We start from the raw sequence: 14571 nt of genomic DNA, 5'->3' as shown, positions 1-14571 counted from the left end.
TGTGTGCGGGCGGGAGAGCGGGCGGGGCCGCCACCACAGCGCCGCCACAGCGCCGCGCCCTCAGTCCCGCTCAGCCCCTCCGCTCAGGGCCAGCCGTGGTACCGCAGCAGCACGGTGATGTCCTGCAGCCCCTCACTGCCACCTCAAGATCCCCCGCAGGGTCACTTAAAGACCCCGTCCCCTGATGGCAGGGCTGGGCGACGCCGTGCCCTCTGGGCCCCGTAATGCCCTCGTGCCCTCAAGGCTGACAAAGTCCCCATTCCCTCATAACCCCAAGAAGCCCCCATCCCCTCAGGGCTCCACAGTGCTCTCCATCCCCTCAGGACCCCACAAAACCCCATCCCCTCAGAAGCATCACAAAATCCCCCATCCCTTTTTGGCCCCATGAAGCCCCCATCCTCTCAGGGCTGACAAACCCCCCCCACCTCACGGGGGGTGTTCTCTCACTTCTCATGGTCCCATAAAGCCCCCATCCCCTCGTGCCCACACCTCCCATGGCACTCACACAATCCCACCCCATGCCCCCTCCTTTGCAATCCCCACCCCTACTTCCCCATCCCCATGACGTCTCTCCTTGTACCCGCAGGTGCTGTCAGCTCCAACCCACAGCTCCGGCTCTCTCTGAAGCCCCTGCAGCCATTCTCCTCAGGACCTTCGCACCCTCAGGCAGCCCAAGCGAGGAAGGCAAAACTCAGGCAGAGGCAGTGCAGGAGTCCCAGCAGAACCACACACCATGTTCTACATGCATTTGCTCGTGAACAGGCGTGGGCCGCTGGCCAAGATCTGGCTCGCTGCCCACTGGGAGAAGAAGCTCACCAAGGCTCACATCTTCGAGTGCAATTTAGAGACTACCATTAAAAAGATCGTTTCGCCAAAGGTATGTTATTAAAGCGGGAGAGCATCTCCTGGTGAGCCCTGAGGTGTGAGTGCTGCAGGGAATGGGGCTATTGCTCCTGTAAGCATGTAGTAAGAAGCATTTGTGGCTGCTTCAAAACCAGCGTGAGGCAAATCCCTACTCTGATTTTATTCAGTTCTGACTCAGATATAAGTCTCAATCCCATTAAATGATAATAATAGAAATATCTCGCTTGTTATTTTACTCTTGGAGGTCTGTGGAATGTACTCATCTACAGAATAAGAACATTTTTACTGTAGCATTCAAACTGGGGCCATGAAGAAGACCAGAGGGCTGGAGCATCTCTGCTATGAGGAGATGAGGGAGATGGGGGGTTTCAGCCTGGAGAAGAGAAGGCTCTGAGGAGACCTCATTGCAGCCTTCCAGTACTTGGAGAAAGCTTACAAATGGGAGGGGGATCAACTGATAGTGATAGGAGAAGGGGGAATGGCTTTAAACTAAGAGAGGGGAGATTTAGGTTAGATATTAGGAAGAATTTTTTTATTCAGAGGGCGGTGAGGTGCTGGCACAACTGCCCAGAGGAGCTATGAGAGCCTCATACCTGGAGGCACTCAAGGCCAGGCTGGATGGGACCCTGGGTGTCAGTATTGTGCCACTGGGCTCTCCTCGGAGATTTTGAGCTGCAGGTACACAACATAGCCTGGGAACTGACAGTATCTGAGGAAATTGTCTCAAAAAAAAAAACAAAAAAAAACAAAGTCAGCCACTACACCAAAATCAAGGGAGAAAGAAAGCTACTGTAAAATTATGCAGAGACATTTGAGGACCGTTTTTTGTGATGTTATAGTAAGTAACTTTTGATATATAATAACTATCCTTGCACTTTCAGTGGGCTCCTTCCAGACCCATCGTTATAAGCAGATAAGTATATAAATAAGCTTAATTGGAGACTCTTATGAGAGATTCTGCATTAATCCTTTGTGTATCACAGAGAAGTTGTGACTCAAACAAGCACAGATGCAGGCAGTATCCATGACTCAGTCCTTGGCCTCTCAGTTGCAATTGCAATTGCATCCAAGGGAACAGTGGGAACATTTTGCACTGTCATTAATTGATGGTGAAGGAGATCCGAGGCTTTCTGCTGGTGCAAACAGGATTTTTTCCCCATGAAAATACCTGTTTGATAGTGTAAATTTTATCATCTGTCTTCCATGGATTAATTGAGCATAATTGGTTTGGGACTTAGGCTTCAGCATGGCAATGCTTCGGAGCAGAAGCAATTAGAAACTCCTAGCTCTGAATATTGCTTTGTCTCTGATCCTCTGTAACAGGACAAAGCTCTCTGCAGGTGTTTTACCAGAACTCTGTTACTGCTGTGAAGTATTTCCATTTTAAATGTGTTTTTTTGTTGTTTTTTTTTTGCCAAAACTATTAACTCCTGAACAACTTTTTCAAATCATCCAAGTTTACAATAGCTCTGCGCACCTCTGGGCACTTATTGTTGGGAGTGGTGCGGATCTACCACAGGAAAACAAAATACCTCCTGGCAGACTGCAGTGAAGCTCTGACAAAAATGAAGACAGCCTTTCGTCCAGGTATGTGCAGAATTCTGCATCTTCCCACCTGCATTGCTGCCTGCTTTTATTAACTGTGGTTGTTTCAGTTATGTACACGTCATTGATCTCAAAGGACACTGAAGGTATTGGTGCATACTGCTGATGGTTAATCTGGCTTAATTTAATGCAATTTCAACTCTTTGACTCCTTTAAAAGAAGCAGTATCTTAAATGGTCCTACAAGAAGCAGCTTGAATTCAGCTTCCGTTGCTAGATAATTAATTGTCGCCACTGATGACTCCAACATGTCTAAGAACCTGTTAGTGCCAGATCTCACTGTGTTTTGAGCTCTAGCCACAAAGCTAGCAAGAAGGGAACTGAGATGATGGAATCCTTTCCAAAGAGGCTGTGTGTTTGTCATGTTAAGGTGACAAACGGGGAGGCACTGTTGTCTAAAAAAAGAACTTAAAATATCAACATCCCTTGCCAGCCTTAATGTGTTTTGTGACCTAGACTGGTTGCAGAATATTGAATACCCACTCTGCATGATTTTCAAGGACGTGATTATGATCAGTTAATATTTGTAAACGTGGAAATCACTAGAAGAATCACTTGCAATGAGTATGTAGTACTGTTTTTAGTGGGTGCTGTAGCAGCTTGGAGAGCACTGCACAGCACAAGAACAGAAGGCAGTGGTCACAGCTGCAGCAAGGGGAACTCCAACCAGCTGCAGGAGGGGAACAATTCACACTGGCAGTAGTAAAATGCTGAAACAGGTTGTCCAGGGATACTGTGGAATCTCCATCATCAGAAATAGTCAAAAGTGATCTAGCTTAAGAATTAATTCTGTTTTGAGCCAAAGCTTGGATTAGGTGACCTTCAGAAATCCCTTCTAACCTGAGTTGTTCCAGCATTTCCTGGCTGCTGGGTATTTGCAGCCAGTTTTTATGATTATTTGATGCTGGAGAATAGTGTTATATGGACCCTGGATAGAAAAACAAAGCATAATCACCCACTCGAAGTCATAGTGACTTTACGTAGCTGTACATAAGCACAGTGCATTTACAGTTTTTCAACAGCTCTACCAGTGTCCAACAGCAGCATCCTCTTCTTTGTCTGTCTGTAAAATATGGCTCCTAATGTATATGCAAATTAAGTATTTTCATTCCACTTTGGAGTCTTGTTGACAAATTGCCCAAGCTTTTTGTTCTCTATAATGGCAACAGACCTTTGTGACAGGTTTATAGACCTATATAGACTTATATCTACGTGGGAGAACATTACTTTTATGTTATTGGTGTTTATGTCGTTTCATTTTCTGTTTCTTTTAGGACTTGTTGACCTTCCAGAAGAGAGCTGTGAGGCTGCTTATCAGTCCATTACATTACCTGAAGAATTTCATGATTTTGAAACAACTCTACCTGATTTAAAGTAAATTCTCTCCTCCTTTTTATTCATTATTTCACTGTTTTCAGAAGTAAAAGACATCCTTAGAGTTATCTGATCAAGACTTGCATGGAATTGTTTTGATTTGACAACCGATCTCTTCTAAATTCTGAGTTGAACTTTACAAGGCTGCAGTCACAACACTGCTTTGTAGAGCTCCTCCAAGTCCATTTAATCAGCAAACTTTAACAATAAAATATATCGAGCCCAAACTTCCAGATTTTCTCATTTACAATTGTCTGAGTGAACCCTGCAAAGAGATTCCTGTCCTTGAGAGGGGATGTAAAAGCTAGCCTGAATGCTGTTGTAACACCATGGAGCCTGTGGTTTGTAGCCTCACAATGTCGTACTGTTCTGCTGTGTAAATGCTTCTCATTTCTGCTCCCTTGCTCTTTGGGCCCTGGGTGTTTTATCAGCTCTAGGAAGCTTTGCTTCCAATGAAAAGCCAACGTGTTTCTTTGGCTTTTTGGAATGAATCAGCACTAACGTAGAAAAAGTGATAAAAACAGAAGGCTAAGATGCGTTTCCGTGCCCCAAAAGAGCCAGGATAGTGGATTTCAACAGAGATTTTCTCTGCACCTCACCATAAATGCAGCTTGAAGGCATCTGGAAGTCTTTAGTATTTTCTAAGTGCAGCTGGGATGTAATACTAGTTATTCCATTTATTCAAGTACTCCAACGTGCCACGTCCTTATGCCTTTCCTGTCTACCCAAAGAATCCCTATGGTTTGGTGTAAAGATGACACTGGGACATCAATTCAATCCCTTCTATGTGACAAGTGCCTGGTAGTTAGTAGGGCACCAAACTCACAAGCCCAGATTTTGTGGCAGAAGAATGGAGAACTAGGAAATAGAGAGAGGAGCATGGGTGCTTCCCTTGTCCTCTAGATATGCCTACTGTTCCTTGAACAGATTGCTTTCTGAGTGCACATCTGGATTGTTTGGTCACAGAGTTCCAGGCGTGGGGATTGCTCTGAAGTTCATTTAGCTAAATGCTTTCCCCTGATTCACAGACCTCTCCCTACGTAGCATTTTGTTACAACCATTCCAGAATCAGTCTTCACTGTACAACGTACATTGGAGACTGCACAGGAGGCCTGGCTAGCAGAGAAAGCAGCTGCCTACTTGCTTAGAGGTAGCCCTCAGAAGCAACAGACAGCATCTGTTTTCCACATGCTCATTTTGAGCTTCTAGAGGAAATTCAAAGCAGTGGTTTTTATGAATCAAATCTTAAATAGCTTGAATGCTAATGGCTTTGGGAGACAGTTGCTCGCCACAGAAATGAGCATCAGGTGGGGTGCTTTCAATGCCATGGGAAACAGGAGTTATCTTCTGGGGTTTTTCAGCAGGATGTCAGGTTTGCAGACTGGTTAGCAACATGTTTTCACAGTCGAGTGAAATGGTGAATGAGTTTCAGTTCATCCTGTATTTTGTATAATGTTTCTTTCATCAGTGCCATTGATGTTGCTGAGCATTTTACCTTGAATCAGAGCAGAGCTGAAGACATCACACTTAAAGAGGATTATGAAAGCAATGTACTTCTCTGTGATAGGAACTTTGGTGAGAGAAGTTGAGAAATTAGAAATATTCCATAAGGAAAAGTATGTTTTATGCAAAATGTTGTACAGTGAGTAATTTCTCTATGTGAAAAAACGATCACTACAAGAGTATTTGTTCATGTTGGTGCTGACTGGCCTATCATGTGGTCTCATGCTTAAATTTCCCTGTAAGCACTCTACCTAAGTAATAGAATCCGATATTGGAAACAGAATCAAACCCAACGTTTGGTGTTAGATGAAACTGGCTTTTGTCCATTCCATTTGAGGCATGGGATGTCCTAGAATCTTTTGAAAGCTATTTGAAAAACTCAGGAGATGGAGAAATACACATTTCCCACGGGTGTGTACAGATGGAGCATGACACTTTCTGTATTTGTCCAGATGAGGAATCAGATGCACTGAGAAAACAGAGCTGCTTCGATGCGAGCGTTCTGATGAGCAGCTGCAGCCTCGTGGCTGATCACAGCTCTGCAAGTGGAGACAAGGCTGCTGTGCATGAGGGCTCGTACTGCTTGGAGCAGGACTGCTTCGGGGATGAGGAGGCTGGTGCAGACATGATTGGTAGAGAAACAGAATTGCTTTCTTTCAAAATGCTTTTCTTATTGCAGGAGAACAAATGAAACAGTATGAAAGTCGTCATTTGCAAACAGCAATTCTTCTCCTGTTTTTATGCTGCATGTTTTGCAACTTATCATTGTATCTGTGATCGTTTAGATGTCACTAAGTAAAAATTAAAGATTTTAATTTTTTTTAGAGTTAAATGCATTTGATTTATATTTATTACTGAGCAATTTGATTTATGTTTATTATAAATAACATTAGGCTACGTCAGGCTACTGCATGACAACCACAGCTTAGAATGATTCAACTGTGTTTTCTATTTAAGAAATCCTATTGAGGGATGAACAAAATAGCCTAACTAATGGCATTCTTGATATGGGAGAAGAACTTCCTTTGTCACAAGACCTGAAAGAGAACAGCACAGCAGGTGAGTTGGCAGCACCACCTCCTCCTGCCTCACGTGAACTCTGCTCCTGTATCAATGCCTCAGTTACTCCCATTCAGCTTTGCATGCATGGATTAATATCCCAAGCCTTTTTCCTTCGTTAGCTTCCCTTCCTTTTTTCCTGATATGTGTCATTCACCATTTTAGGTATAATTTAATTGGACCTAGGAATTCCAGATACAGAACTTGACAGTGCTTAGAAACACTTCTGTATGATATCCTGAGATCCACACTGCAGCTTAGGCAGTAATATCACTTCTGTAGGGGAAAGGAAACAGGGTGGAGTAACTTTGAATGTTACCTGCCAATATGTCTGACTTCATATCTCAGCCACAAATGACTTCTAGTAATTCATACAGGTGTTCTTAGTCTTCTTTCGATTTGGTGTCAGTCTGTTGATATTCAGTTTGTTTCACTACCTGCCCTCACAGGGTCTTGTGTCAGCAGAATGTAAGCAGCAACAATGCAGATGTACTGGTTCAGGTCATTGTGAGACTACAGACTAAATCAGAGTTTGCAAATTCTAAGCTTTCCTTTGTCTGCTGTCTTGAATGTTGTGAGATGGAGAATTTATTCCCTCCTGACAACGTTCTGATCTGGATTATTTGCTGGGTTTTCTTACAGCCGAGTCCAACCACGCAGACACTGCAGTGAAGAAAGAAAGTCATCTCATGAATGACACAATGCTTTTGCCTAAAGAAGAAGGAGGATTTGTGCTTGAGCCAGTTGATGATACAGGTCAGAACTCCATCAGTTTCTTGCTGGCTGTTTGCATTGCTGTGTTTGATTTTCTCCTTGTTAGTGTAAATATTTGCAAAACATTGTTTTCACTTTGTTTGCTCCTGCTGTCAGAGTTCTGTTCTATGATCATTCTCATACAAAACCAGTATCAGGTTGATGGGTATTATCTGATCTGTCCAGTTCTCTGCTTACAGCTCCTTCCCCATACCAAACCAAGTGCTACTGCTCTGCTCTGCAGTTCTGCTGGCAGTGCAGCCTGTTCACCAAAAGTTCAGCTGAGCTTTTATTGCCAGCGACACCTCCATGATCTCTTGTGTGTAAAACAACAACCTTATACTCTGAGGCTTTGGGATCTCTTGTCTTTATTAAGATTGAAAAAGAAAAATGTATCTTTTCATCTGTTTGTAAATCTAGATCTCAGCTATTCTGATGGTGGCTATTAGCAAATGAACGAGTTCGTACTGATGATATTTAGAATACTGGCATTTTCCAGCCTGCCAAGACAAGATTCAGGAAGCTATGGTTGTACAACCAATCAGCAGCTCTGTTTTGTGTTTACAATCTACATCTCAGTATAATTGCCAAAGTATTAAACTGACAAATGCAGATATTAATTATGAGGTAATGAAACCTGTTGAATACATTGGGAGTTCTTGGAACAATTAATTCCTGGTGGATTAAAGATAGCCTACTCAGTCCTGTTCATGTATCATGTGTTCTCATTAAGTCATTGTGTTCCTGATTCCTCAGCACAGTATTCATGTCTCCTGTAATTAAACACCTGTGGGTTTCCTGTACAAGAACACAGAGAGGAAACTTTGCAGACACTTTTGGGGGAACAGGCCATCCTCTTCAGAAGTCAGGAGGTCTCCAGCTGTCCATTTACTCCCACTGGTTCTCTTCACACTTAAGTTTTCCCTGGATGGGACCTTATTTGTGTCTATCTGCTCTGTAACGGCTGTTGAAAAACGTGCCTCGATCAGAAACAGGAGGAGCTGACTCCTTGTCAGCTTTGATATTGTAATTCCAAACAGTGAACATGTGGCTGAAGGGGACAATTAGCTGAGGGTCTTCAGCTGTCCCCATCTCTGCTAGTCAGCACTCCAGGTAGGTGTGTCTGTGACAGAGGCCAAGGATCACAGACTGTTAACGATGGGAGGAACCTCTTGTGACCGTGTGTGTACTGAGGTCAGTGCTTTTTTATTTTTTGAACGCTTGATCTCTTTAGATTTCAACCAGAGGAAAAACAATAAAAGGAAGAGGAAGTTGCTTGTGGATGCAGACAAGGAGCTCAGCTGCCATGCTATATACCACCAGCTTAACAACAGCGTGGGCACCCTTGTTGCGTTAGACCTCGCACCTCCAACTAAACAAACAATGATGTGGAAAGAATCAGGAGGAGTGGAAACACTCCTGTCCCAGCCTGCACAGCATTTGTTTCATGCTGAGCTGCAAACGGTAAAGATTTCTTCCTTGTTGGTTTGTGTGCCTCTGTGTAGGTGATGGGACTGCTGCACATCCAGGAGGGAACCGCCAGGGGTTTGGTTGCAGGCAACTGCAGGTGCAAAGCATTGCTGGAAGTATTGTGTCACAGCTCTGTTCCATTGGATACCTAATGATTATTTGCATACTCATCGCTAATTGCTTCAGCAGAAAGACCACCTGTACAGCTCCTGGCTTCAATCTCCAGTGCTCCAGCAAGTTAAAAATGATTAGGAGAGCTTTGCCTTTCAGGTGCTCCACAGGTTCTGGTTGCTTGTCCCATGGGTGAGCAGGGCAGGTCAGAACACCCCTTCCATGCTCATAGACCTTAATGCTCTTTTTGTGCAAGGGAGGGATAATTGCTTCGTGGAAATATATCTGTCAAATCCTTCCATGCCCCTGTGTATTATCTGACAAATCTTTTGAAGAAGTTGTACGTTTAGGAATGATGATAAAACGAAGAAAGACCGACTTGTATGCAAGGAGATGGAGAAAGGTGCAGTGCTGACTCCGTACAGCAGCCTCATGCTAATTGCACTGCGTTCTCTCCGTTGGATCTGCAGGCAAACAGCTCAGCAGGTTCCATGGGGCAGAACAGCTTCACCTCTTGGAGTCCAGATGCACAATTACAGCTTGTTCCTTAGCTGTTCCTATGACATTTCTTCGTAGAATTTGCTGCCAAAGGGCCATTCCTTTTTTAAAGATGCAGATTTGAAATGACCTAATGCAAATCTCTAAATTCTGGGGTGAGGTAATTAACTCATCTTCATACCTTTGCTTTGATGCTTGCAAATAATCTAACTCTATATTCTGACAGTAAACAAATAAAAATAATTGCTTTCAGTTCTTTGCAAAATGCTTCAAGAGAGGTAGATTTGAAATGAGAAGAAATGTAACACAGATGGAGATAGAAAAACCAAAGAAGGAGCAAGATGCCACAGGTAATGTTTTAATTCTATTGTGGCAGAATTAGCTGTTAACAAATACTCTCTATTTTATATGATGTTTCAGACATGCACAGCGTGCAGCATTCTACAAATCAAAGGTCAAAACATTTCAACCATCAACAAAACTGGCTGTATTAATTATAAAAATACTTGTTTGTTTGTTTGTTTGTTTGTTTTAAGGGCAGATGAGCATCACTTCATCTTAAGCCTTGTGTTTATTTGTCAATACAGAGATGCTGATAACAGAAGAATTGAGTTACCTGCAGGAGTTGGACTGCTCAGAGGCTGAGAGAAAAACTGACAATGATCTGTTTGCACTGACAGCATGGAATAGCAGCAATGGAGCTGTTAATGGCTCTGGTGAAACCCTGGTGAGTGGTTTCCTCACGTTTTGCAGACCCAAATGTACTTCCTGGCTTCATTTTGTGTTGGGGTTCCTTTTCAGAGAGGTTAAGAAATTGTTAACGTAGGTTTTTCGCTCCAGGAAAGTTTATTTAGAAGCATTTTGGCAGACCCTCACAATGAGTGAGCTGTCTATTAAAATGTCAATTAATTGGTATAGATTACAGTATAATCACTAAGTATGGCTGGAACCTTGATATAAACCATAGCCTGTTTGTAAAGAAAAGATGTGTTTTCATTTCTAAAGGCGGTTATGCTTATCTTTTGTGTCAAAAATTGAGAAAATACTCAAGCAATAACAAATTATGTAATCCTGCCATCTTTAATGTGAAAGGAGGGACTTAGGAGTGTATGGAAGTCCTTGAAGTTGACAAAGAATGACAAAACTGGACTTGATGGCAGGGGAAAATTCAAGGCTTGTGCCTAAACAAGGGTAGATTCTATGTGAGAAAAGGCCTGGTAGAAACAGCAGCTATTAAATAAATTTGGAAAATATTTATAACAATCAACTATTTGAGCAGAATTGTTATCATACAGCACAGTAATGCATAAATTGCAGTACCAATTGTTCCACCTTCCTGTTCTGACAGCAGGATGAAGCTGCTTTCTCTGAGAGCTCCATGCTGGTGAATAATTCAATGGGCCGAGAAGCTCCAGTGCAGCAAGCTGAGATAACACACGTGTGTATACTTAAAGCTGACAGTTCTCGCACCGCAGAAAGAACTGCATTATGTCACAGAAATATTTTTTAAAAGTAGTTACAATTCCATGAATTTACAGTGGGTTTTGGCGTGCTGCCAATTTTTGACACATTTGCCCTCTAACTTTCTGTTGTATTTCCCATCAAGGAGCTAGAAATGGAAAATAAAGACAATGAAGAAATTAAGTGGAGCAAAAGAACTCTTCAGTTGTTAAAAACCTTACAGGTAACACTGCTGGATTTTGAAATTAGAAGCCCAAACCTGGTATTGATTTCCACTGGACCATTTCAGAAAACCTCCTGCTTCCACTGTGTAGCATCACTGTGTGTCATATGCAGAGTATAACTGCATTTTGTTGGGTGTTGGTGGAGGAAACCAGGATTCTGAGTGCCTGACATCACGTCCACTCTCCCACAGCTGCTGGAATTGCTAGAATGTTCTGCACTTTTGCTTGCAGTGCTTGCTGTAGCACTAATACTTTGTTCTCTTCAGCATCCCTACACAGCCCACTTCCAACCACCTGCAGGTTTGCAGGATCTCTGCTATGCACTGCAGGGTGCCTTCATTTGGCTGCTCATCTGCTTGAGCTCTTCCTGAGATGAAGGCTATGGAAGAGAGAGGTGGTTGTGCTACAGATGGCAACCCCTTCTCTAGAAGGTTTTAATGCCCCAGAGCTTTCAAGATGCTTCAACATGAGCAAAGCACGCACGATCAGGAAGGCTTCTCCTGCCTTCCCTGCAGAAATAACATCAGGGCTGGTGAAGCTGTGTGATACCACGTGCTCCATCAGCAGGAACATGGCAGGCACCTGGGAGGCAGCACGGACTGTCCCAACACTGAGTGCCCAAACCCTCACTGGATCACCTCGTTGCTGAGCTTCTGCCAAAGCAAAGCTCACCAAACCCTGCTCCCAAGCCTGGCTTTTCCCCACTGCTTGAGTTTGGCTCTGCAGCCTTCTTGCTTGTTTAATTATGTGAACATCTTTAAAAGGTTTTGTGCAACACCCATAAATAACTACGTATGTATATGTGCAGCCATTAAGAAACAAGCAACATTAGTGATGAGTTAGCTGGAACTGGAACTGCCTGTGGTGTGGCTGGTGTTCTGTATCCCAAGAACAGGGCATGCAATGATTTTCACTGGTTTGCATCATGAAAACCATTACAGATAGGCTTCAGTGCTGTTTCACTGAGTTCAGTGGAGCTGTGGGCACGTGTAAATGTTAGTAACATATATAAGTGCTAGCAGTACTACAGCAATCAAATGTTAAGAGCCACTACGTGAGTGTAAATGCCTGCTAAGATCCTATTTAAGGCCTTCAAGCAGGAAATAATGGTTCTGAGAAGCACTGTTCAATTCGGACTTACTGAGCTCTGGTTTTTCCATGACCCAACTGCTTCTCTTTTTCTCTCCTGCAGCACCTGAACAAATCTGGAGTGAATTCCTTCAGCTTACGGGAGCTCTGTCAGAAGAATAACCGGAAAGAAGTCGCAGTGAAGTTTTACATCTTCCTTGTTCTGCAGAAGCAGATGGTTGTTGAGTTGGTTCAGCACGCTCCATTTGCAGACATCACAGCCACTGCCGGCCGAATGTTCAGTGCTCACTGAAACCACATAGCAGCCAGATAAGCTCATCAAAATGCCATTCTATTCTCTTTCTTCCTGCAAAAAATGGAACTCTCATCAAACCACGGTGAACTGAGCAGAGTTCTTTATTCCTGGGCCCTCTCAGAACCACACGGTAACGAATTGGTGCTGCTGTGTGGCTGCAGTGTTGGTTAGCAAGATGTTCACTGGTGCGTTCCGTTTCAATGTAGGTATGTTTATAAAACAAGCTGTTACTCACTCTGTTGATAATAGCTAAAATACATGCTCTCCCTCAGACATTTGCAGCATGAGGGACTTGATGGAAGTTCTTCAAAGCCTTTCTTAGAGTCCAGTGTTGGAAATTAGGTTATTTTCAGCTTGTGCGTTAATTAGGTACCGTGGTCAGAGAAGGGAAGACCTTTAAACTATCTTTGAATTTATTCAAAATTACTTATTTCAAAGAATGTTCAATACTTGTTGTGTTAAGCTCTAAGAAGCAACTGTCTGCAGCATTGCAGTCGTGTGTTGAGATGGAGACTTCTGCTGTCCTTGAGGTCAGGAGGAAATCGTCCTTCCAAGAACCCCTGCAATGTTCCACTCTGTGGGGCATTTATACAAAGACTAACAGCTTTCCTTATGCATAGGCCAATGTTTGCCTGAAATGTTAGTGATCCTTTGTACATTTAAATAAATTAGATAACACCTGTATTGGCATTCTGTAATGTTGGGAATTTCCACGTGCTGAAAGCAGATGCAACAGGGCAGCACGGAGTGGCTGTGTGCATTTGGTGCTCCAAAACATCCCAGTGCTCTGAGCATGCTGACACCTCTTTATATGGAATCAATAAAAGTCCAGCCAAGACCTTTCCTGTGCTCCCTGGTATTTGTTTGGAAGGATCAAAACTGGTGCCACCTCACTTTAGTCTGGGCTCATCTTGGTGTTTGCTGTGATCTTCACATGCATGAGGGTGGATGATGCTGTCATCCTGACTCTCCAGGTGTTCATGTCGGTTACACCCCTGTGTGCCCAGCCTTGCTAATGTGGTGCTCAGCACCATGAGGGGTCAGGAGGGAAACAAGACAGAGTACAGGCCTGGGAGACGAGGAGAAGCCATTCCTTCCCCTGAAGGCACCTGAAATGAATGCGTGTTGCAGCAGAGCTGCTGCCTGCACCACGTCTGCCATTGCCATACCAGTGAGAGGAGCTCTGGTGGCAGCCAATGTGAGAACTCACTAATTTGCTCTTTCAGAGAAAGAGGCTTTGCATTGGGTTCACCAGGAACTGGAGAAACAAAAGAAGGCTGGAGGAGAGCAGAAGACAAGCAGGAATAAACCAGAGGCAGGTTGGCAAGATATGCATACACTGAAAGCAGTCTGTATGGCCGAATAAATGAGGTGCAAACCTTGCTGTAAATAGCAGAGGAAGAAAGAGGAGCATATTTACAAAACAGGTTTGTCAGAATTCCCAAATAACCGGCTGGGGAGTCACACATGGAGGCTGCAGAGGAAGCTCAGCGTGTCGGCACCGCTTTTACATGTGCATGGCTGAAACGTGGGCTTGGTTTTCCTTCTCGGTCAGGTGTGCTCTGAGGTTGGGCTGTGATTTGGATCCAGGAACACGTCCTGCCCTGACCTCGCCAGCACACGAACCGTTTCCTTCTTTAAATCCATATGCACATGCAGACGCGTAGGATCCAACGCACGCAGCTGTCAGGTCTGTTCGTGCACTGCGACCTCGCTGCGCTGCCCCGGGCTCAGCAGAACGGAGCTGCAGCACCGGGCTGTTCCCACCGGCGGCTGCTGCGATCGATGCGAGCCCTGCTGGGGAGGGCAGAGCTCAGCCTCCCACCCCAGGTGCAGCTCCTTCCATCGTTAGGTTCAGCCGGCTGTGAATGGAGGTGTGCGGGCAGCACCGTGAGTAACCACGGAACGGAATTCGCGTTTCCCCTTGCACTGAGAGCACCTGCCCGGACCCCAGCCCGGCTCGCCCCGCTGCCGCAGCCCCGCTCTGCTGATCCTCCGCTCCAGCTGCCATTTATCGAAGCTTTTTTGCTTTACGGACGTGCGCCGTTAGCGGGGCTGGGGAGGCACGGCGGGTGCCGAGGGGTCTGGAAGCCCGACTTCTTATTTTTCCTGCTTTTTTGGGGGGAGTTACCATAGAAACCAGGGAAACCCCGCTGGGGGGCACCCGGGCTGCCGTCGCTTTAAGAGCGCAGAGGAGCGAGAGGCAAATTACGCAGCTGCGACGCTCATCCCTCCCTCCCTCTCTCCTGCCTCCATCCCTCCCTGC

At 44.5% G+C, this 14571-nt stretch overlaps 2 protein-coding genes across 3 annotated transcripts in view; both read left to right on the top strand.

The window, feature by feature from the left end:
• Nucleotides 1-625, top strand: part of SNPH (syntaphilin) — a 10136-nt gene extending 9511 nt beyond the window's left edge. The window contains exon 7 of the mRNA XM_031556598.1: nt 587-625. Coding sequence (XP_031412458.1) covers nt 587-625 — 39 coding nt within the window. The remainder of the gene's footprint in view (nt 1-586) is intronic.
• RAD21L1 (RAD21 cohesin complex component like 1) lies at nt 14-14468 on the top strand. 2 transcript variants are annotated; one of them, XM_019622183.2, is made up of 14 exons: nt 14-114; nt 587-877; nt 2322-2451; nt 3743-3842; nt 5311-5417; nt 5798-5977; nt 6303-6404; nt 7047-7160; nt 8392-8621; nt 9490-9586; nt 9824-9963; nt 10588-10674; nt 10843-10920; nt 12114-14468. In XM_019622183.2, exons 2-14 carry the CDS (start codon nt 734-736, stop codon nt 12300-12302), a joined length of 1698 nt encoding a protein of 565 aa, XP_019477728.1. In that variant the 5' UTR covers nt 14-114; nt 587-733; the 3' UTR covers nt 12303-14468. The 2 variants fall into 2 exon arrangements, with proteins under 2 accessions (XP_019477728.1, XP_019477726.1); XM_019622181.2 differs by having other exon boundaries at nt 10585-10674; nt 12114-14467.
• The last annotated feature ends 103 nt before the right edge of the window (nt 14469-14571 follow it).

The sequence above is a fragment of the Meleagris gallopavo genome, chromosome 22, assembly GCF_000146605.3.
Source record: "Meleagris gallopavo isolate NT-WF06-2002-E0010 breed Aviagen turkey brand Nicholas breeding stock chromosome 22, Turkey_5.1, whole genome shotgun sequence".
In the NCBI taxonomy this organism is placed as follows: domain Eukaryota; kingdom Metazoa; phylum Chordata; class Aves; order Galliformes; family Phasianidae; genus Meleagris; species Meleagris gallopavo.
The sequence above is the reverse complement of the archived record's forward strand: the minus strand, read 5'-3'. Positions and strand labels throughout refer to the sequence as shown.

Coding starts and splice junctions, on each gene's coding strand:
- RAD21L1 (XM_019622181.2), top strand. CDS start 734: ATGTTCTACATGCATTTGCTCGTGAACAGGCGTGGGCCGCTGGCCAAG. Junction 6,405..7,046: donor GAAAGAGAACAGCACAGCAG/GTGAGTTGGCAG, acceptor GTTTTCTTACAG/CCGAGTCCAACCACGCAGAC. Junction 8,622..9,489: donor TTCATGCTGAGCTGCAAACG/GTAAAGATTTCT, acceptor AATTGCTTTCAG/TTCTTTGCAAAATGCTTCAA.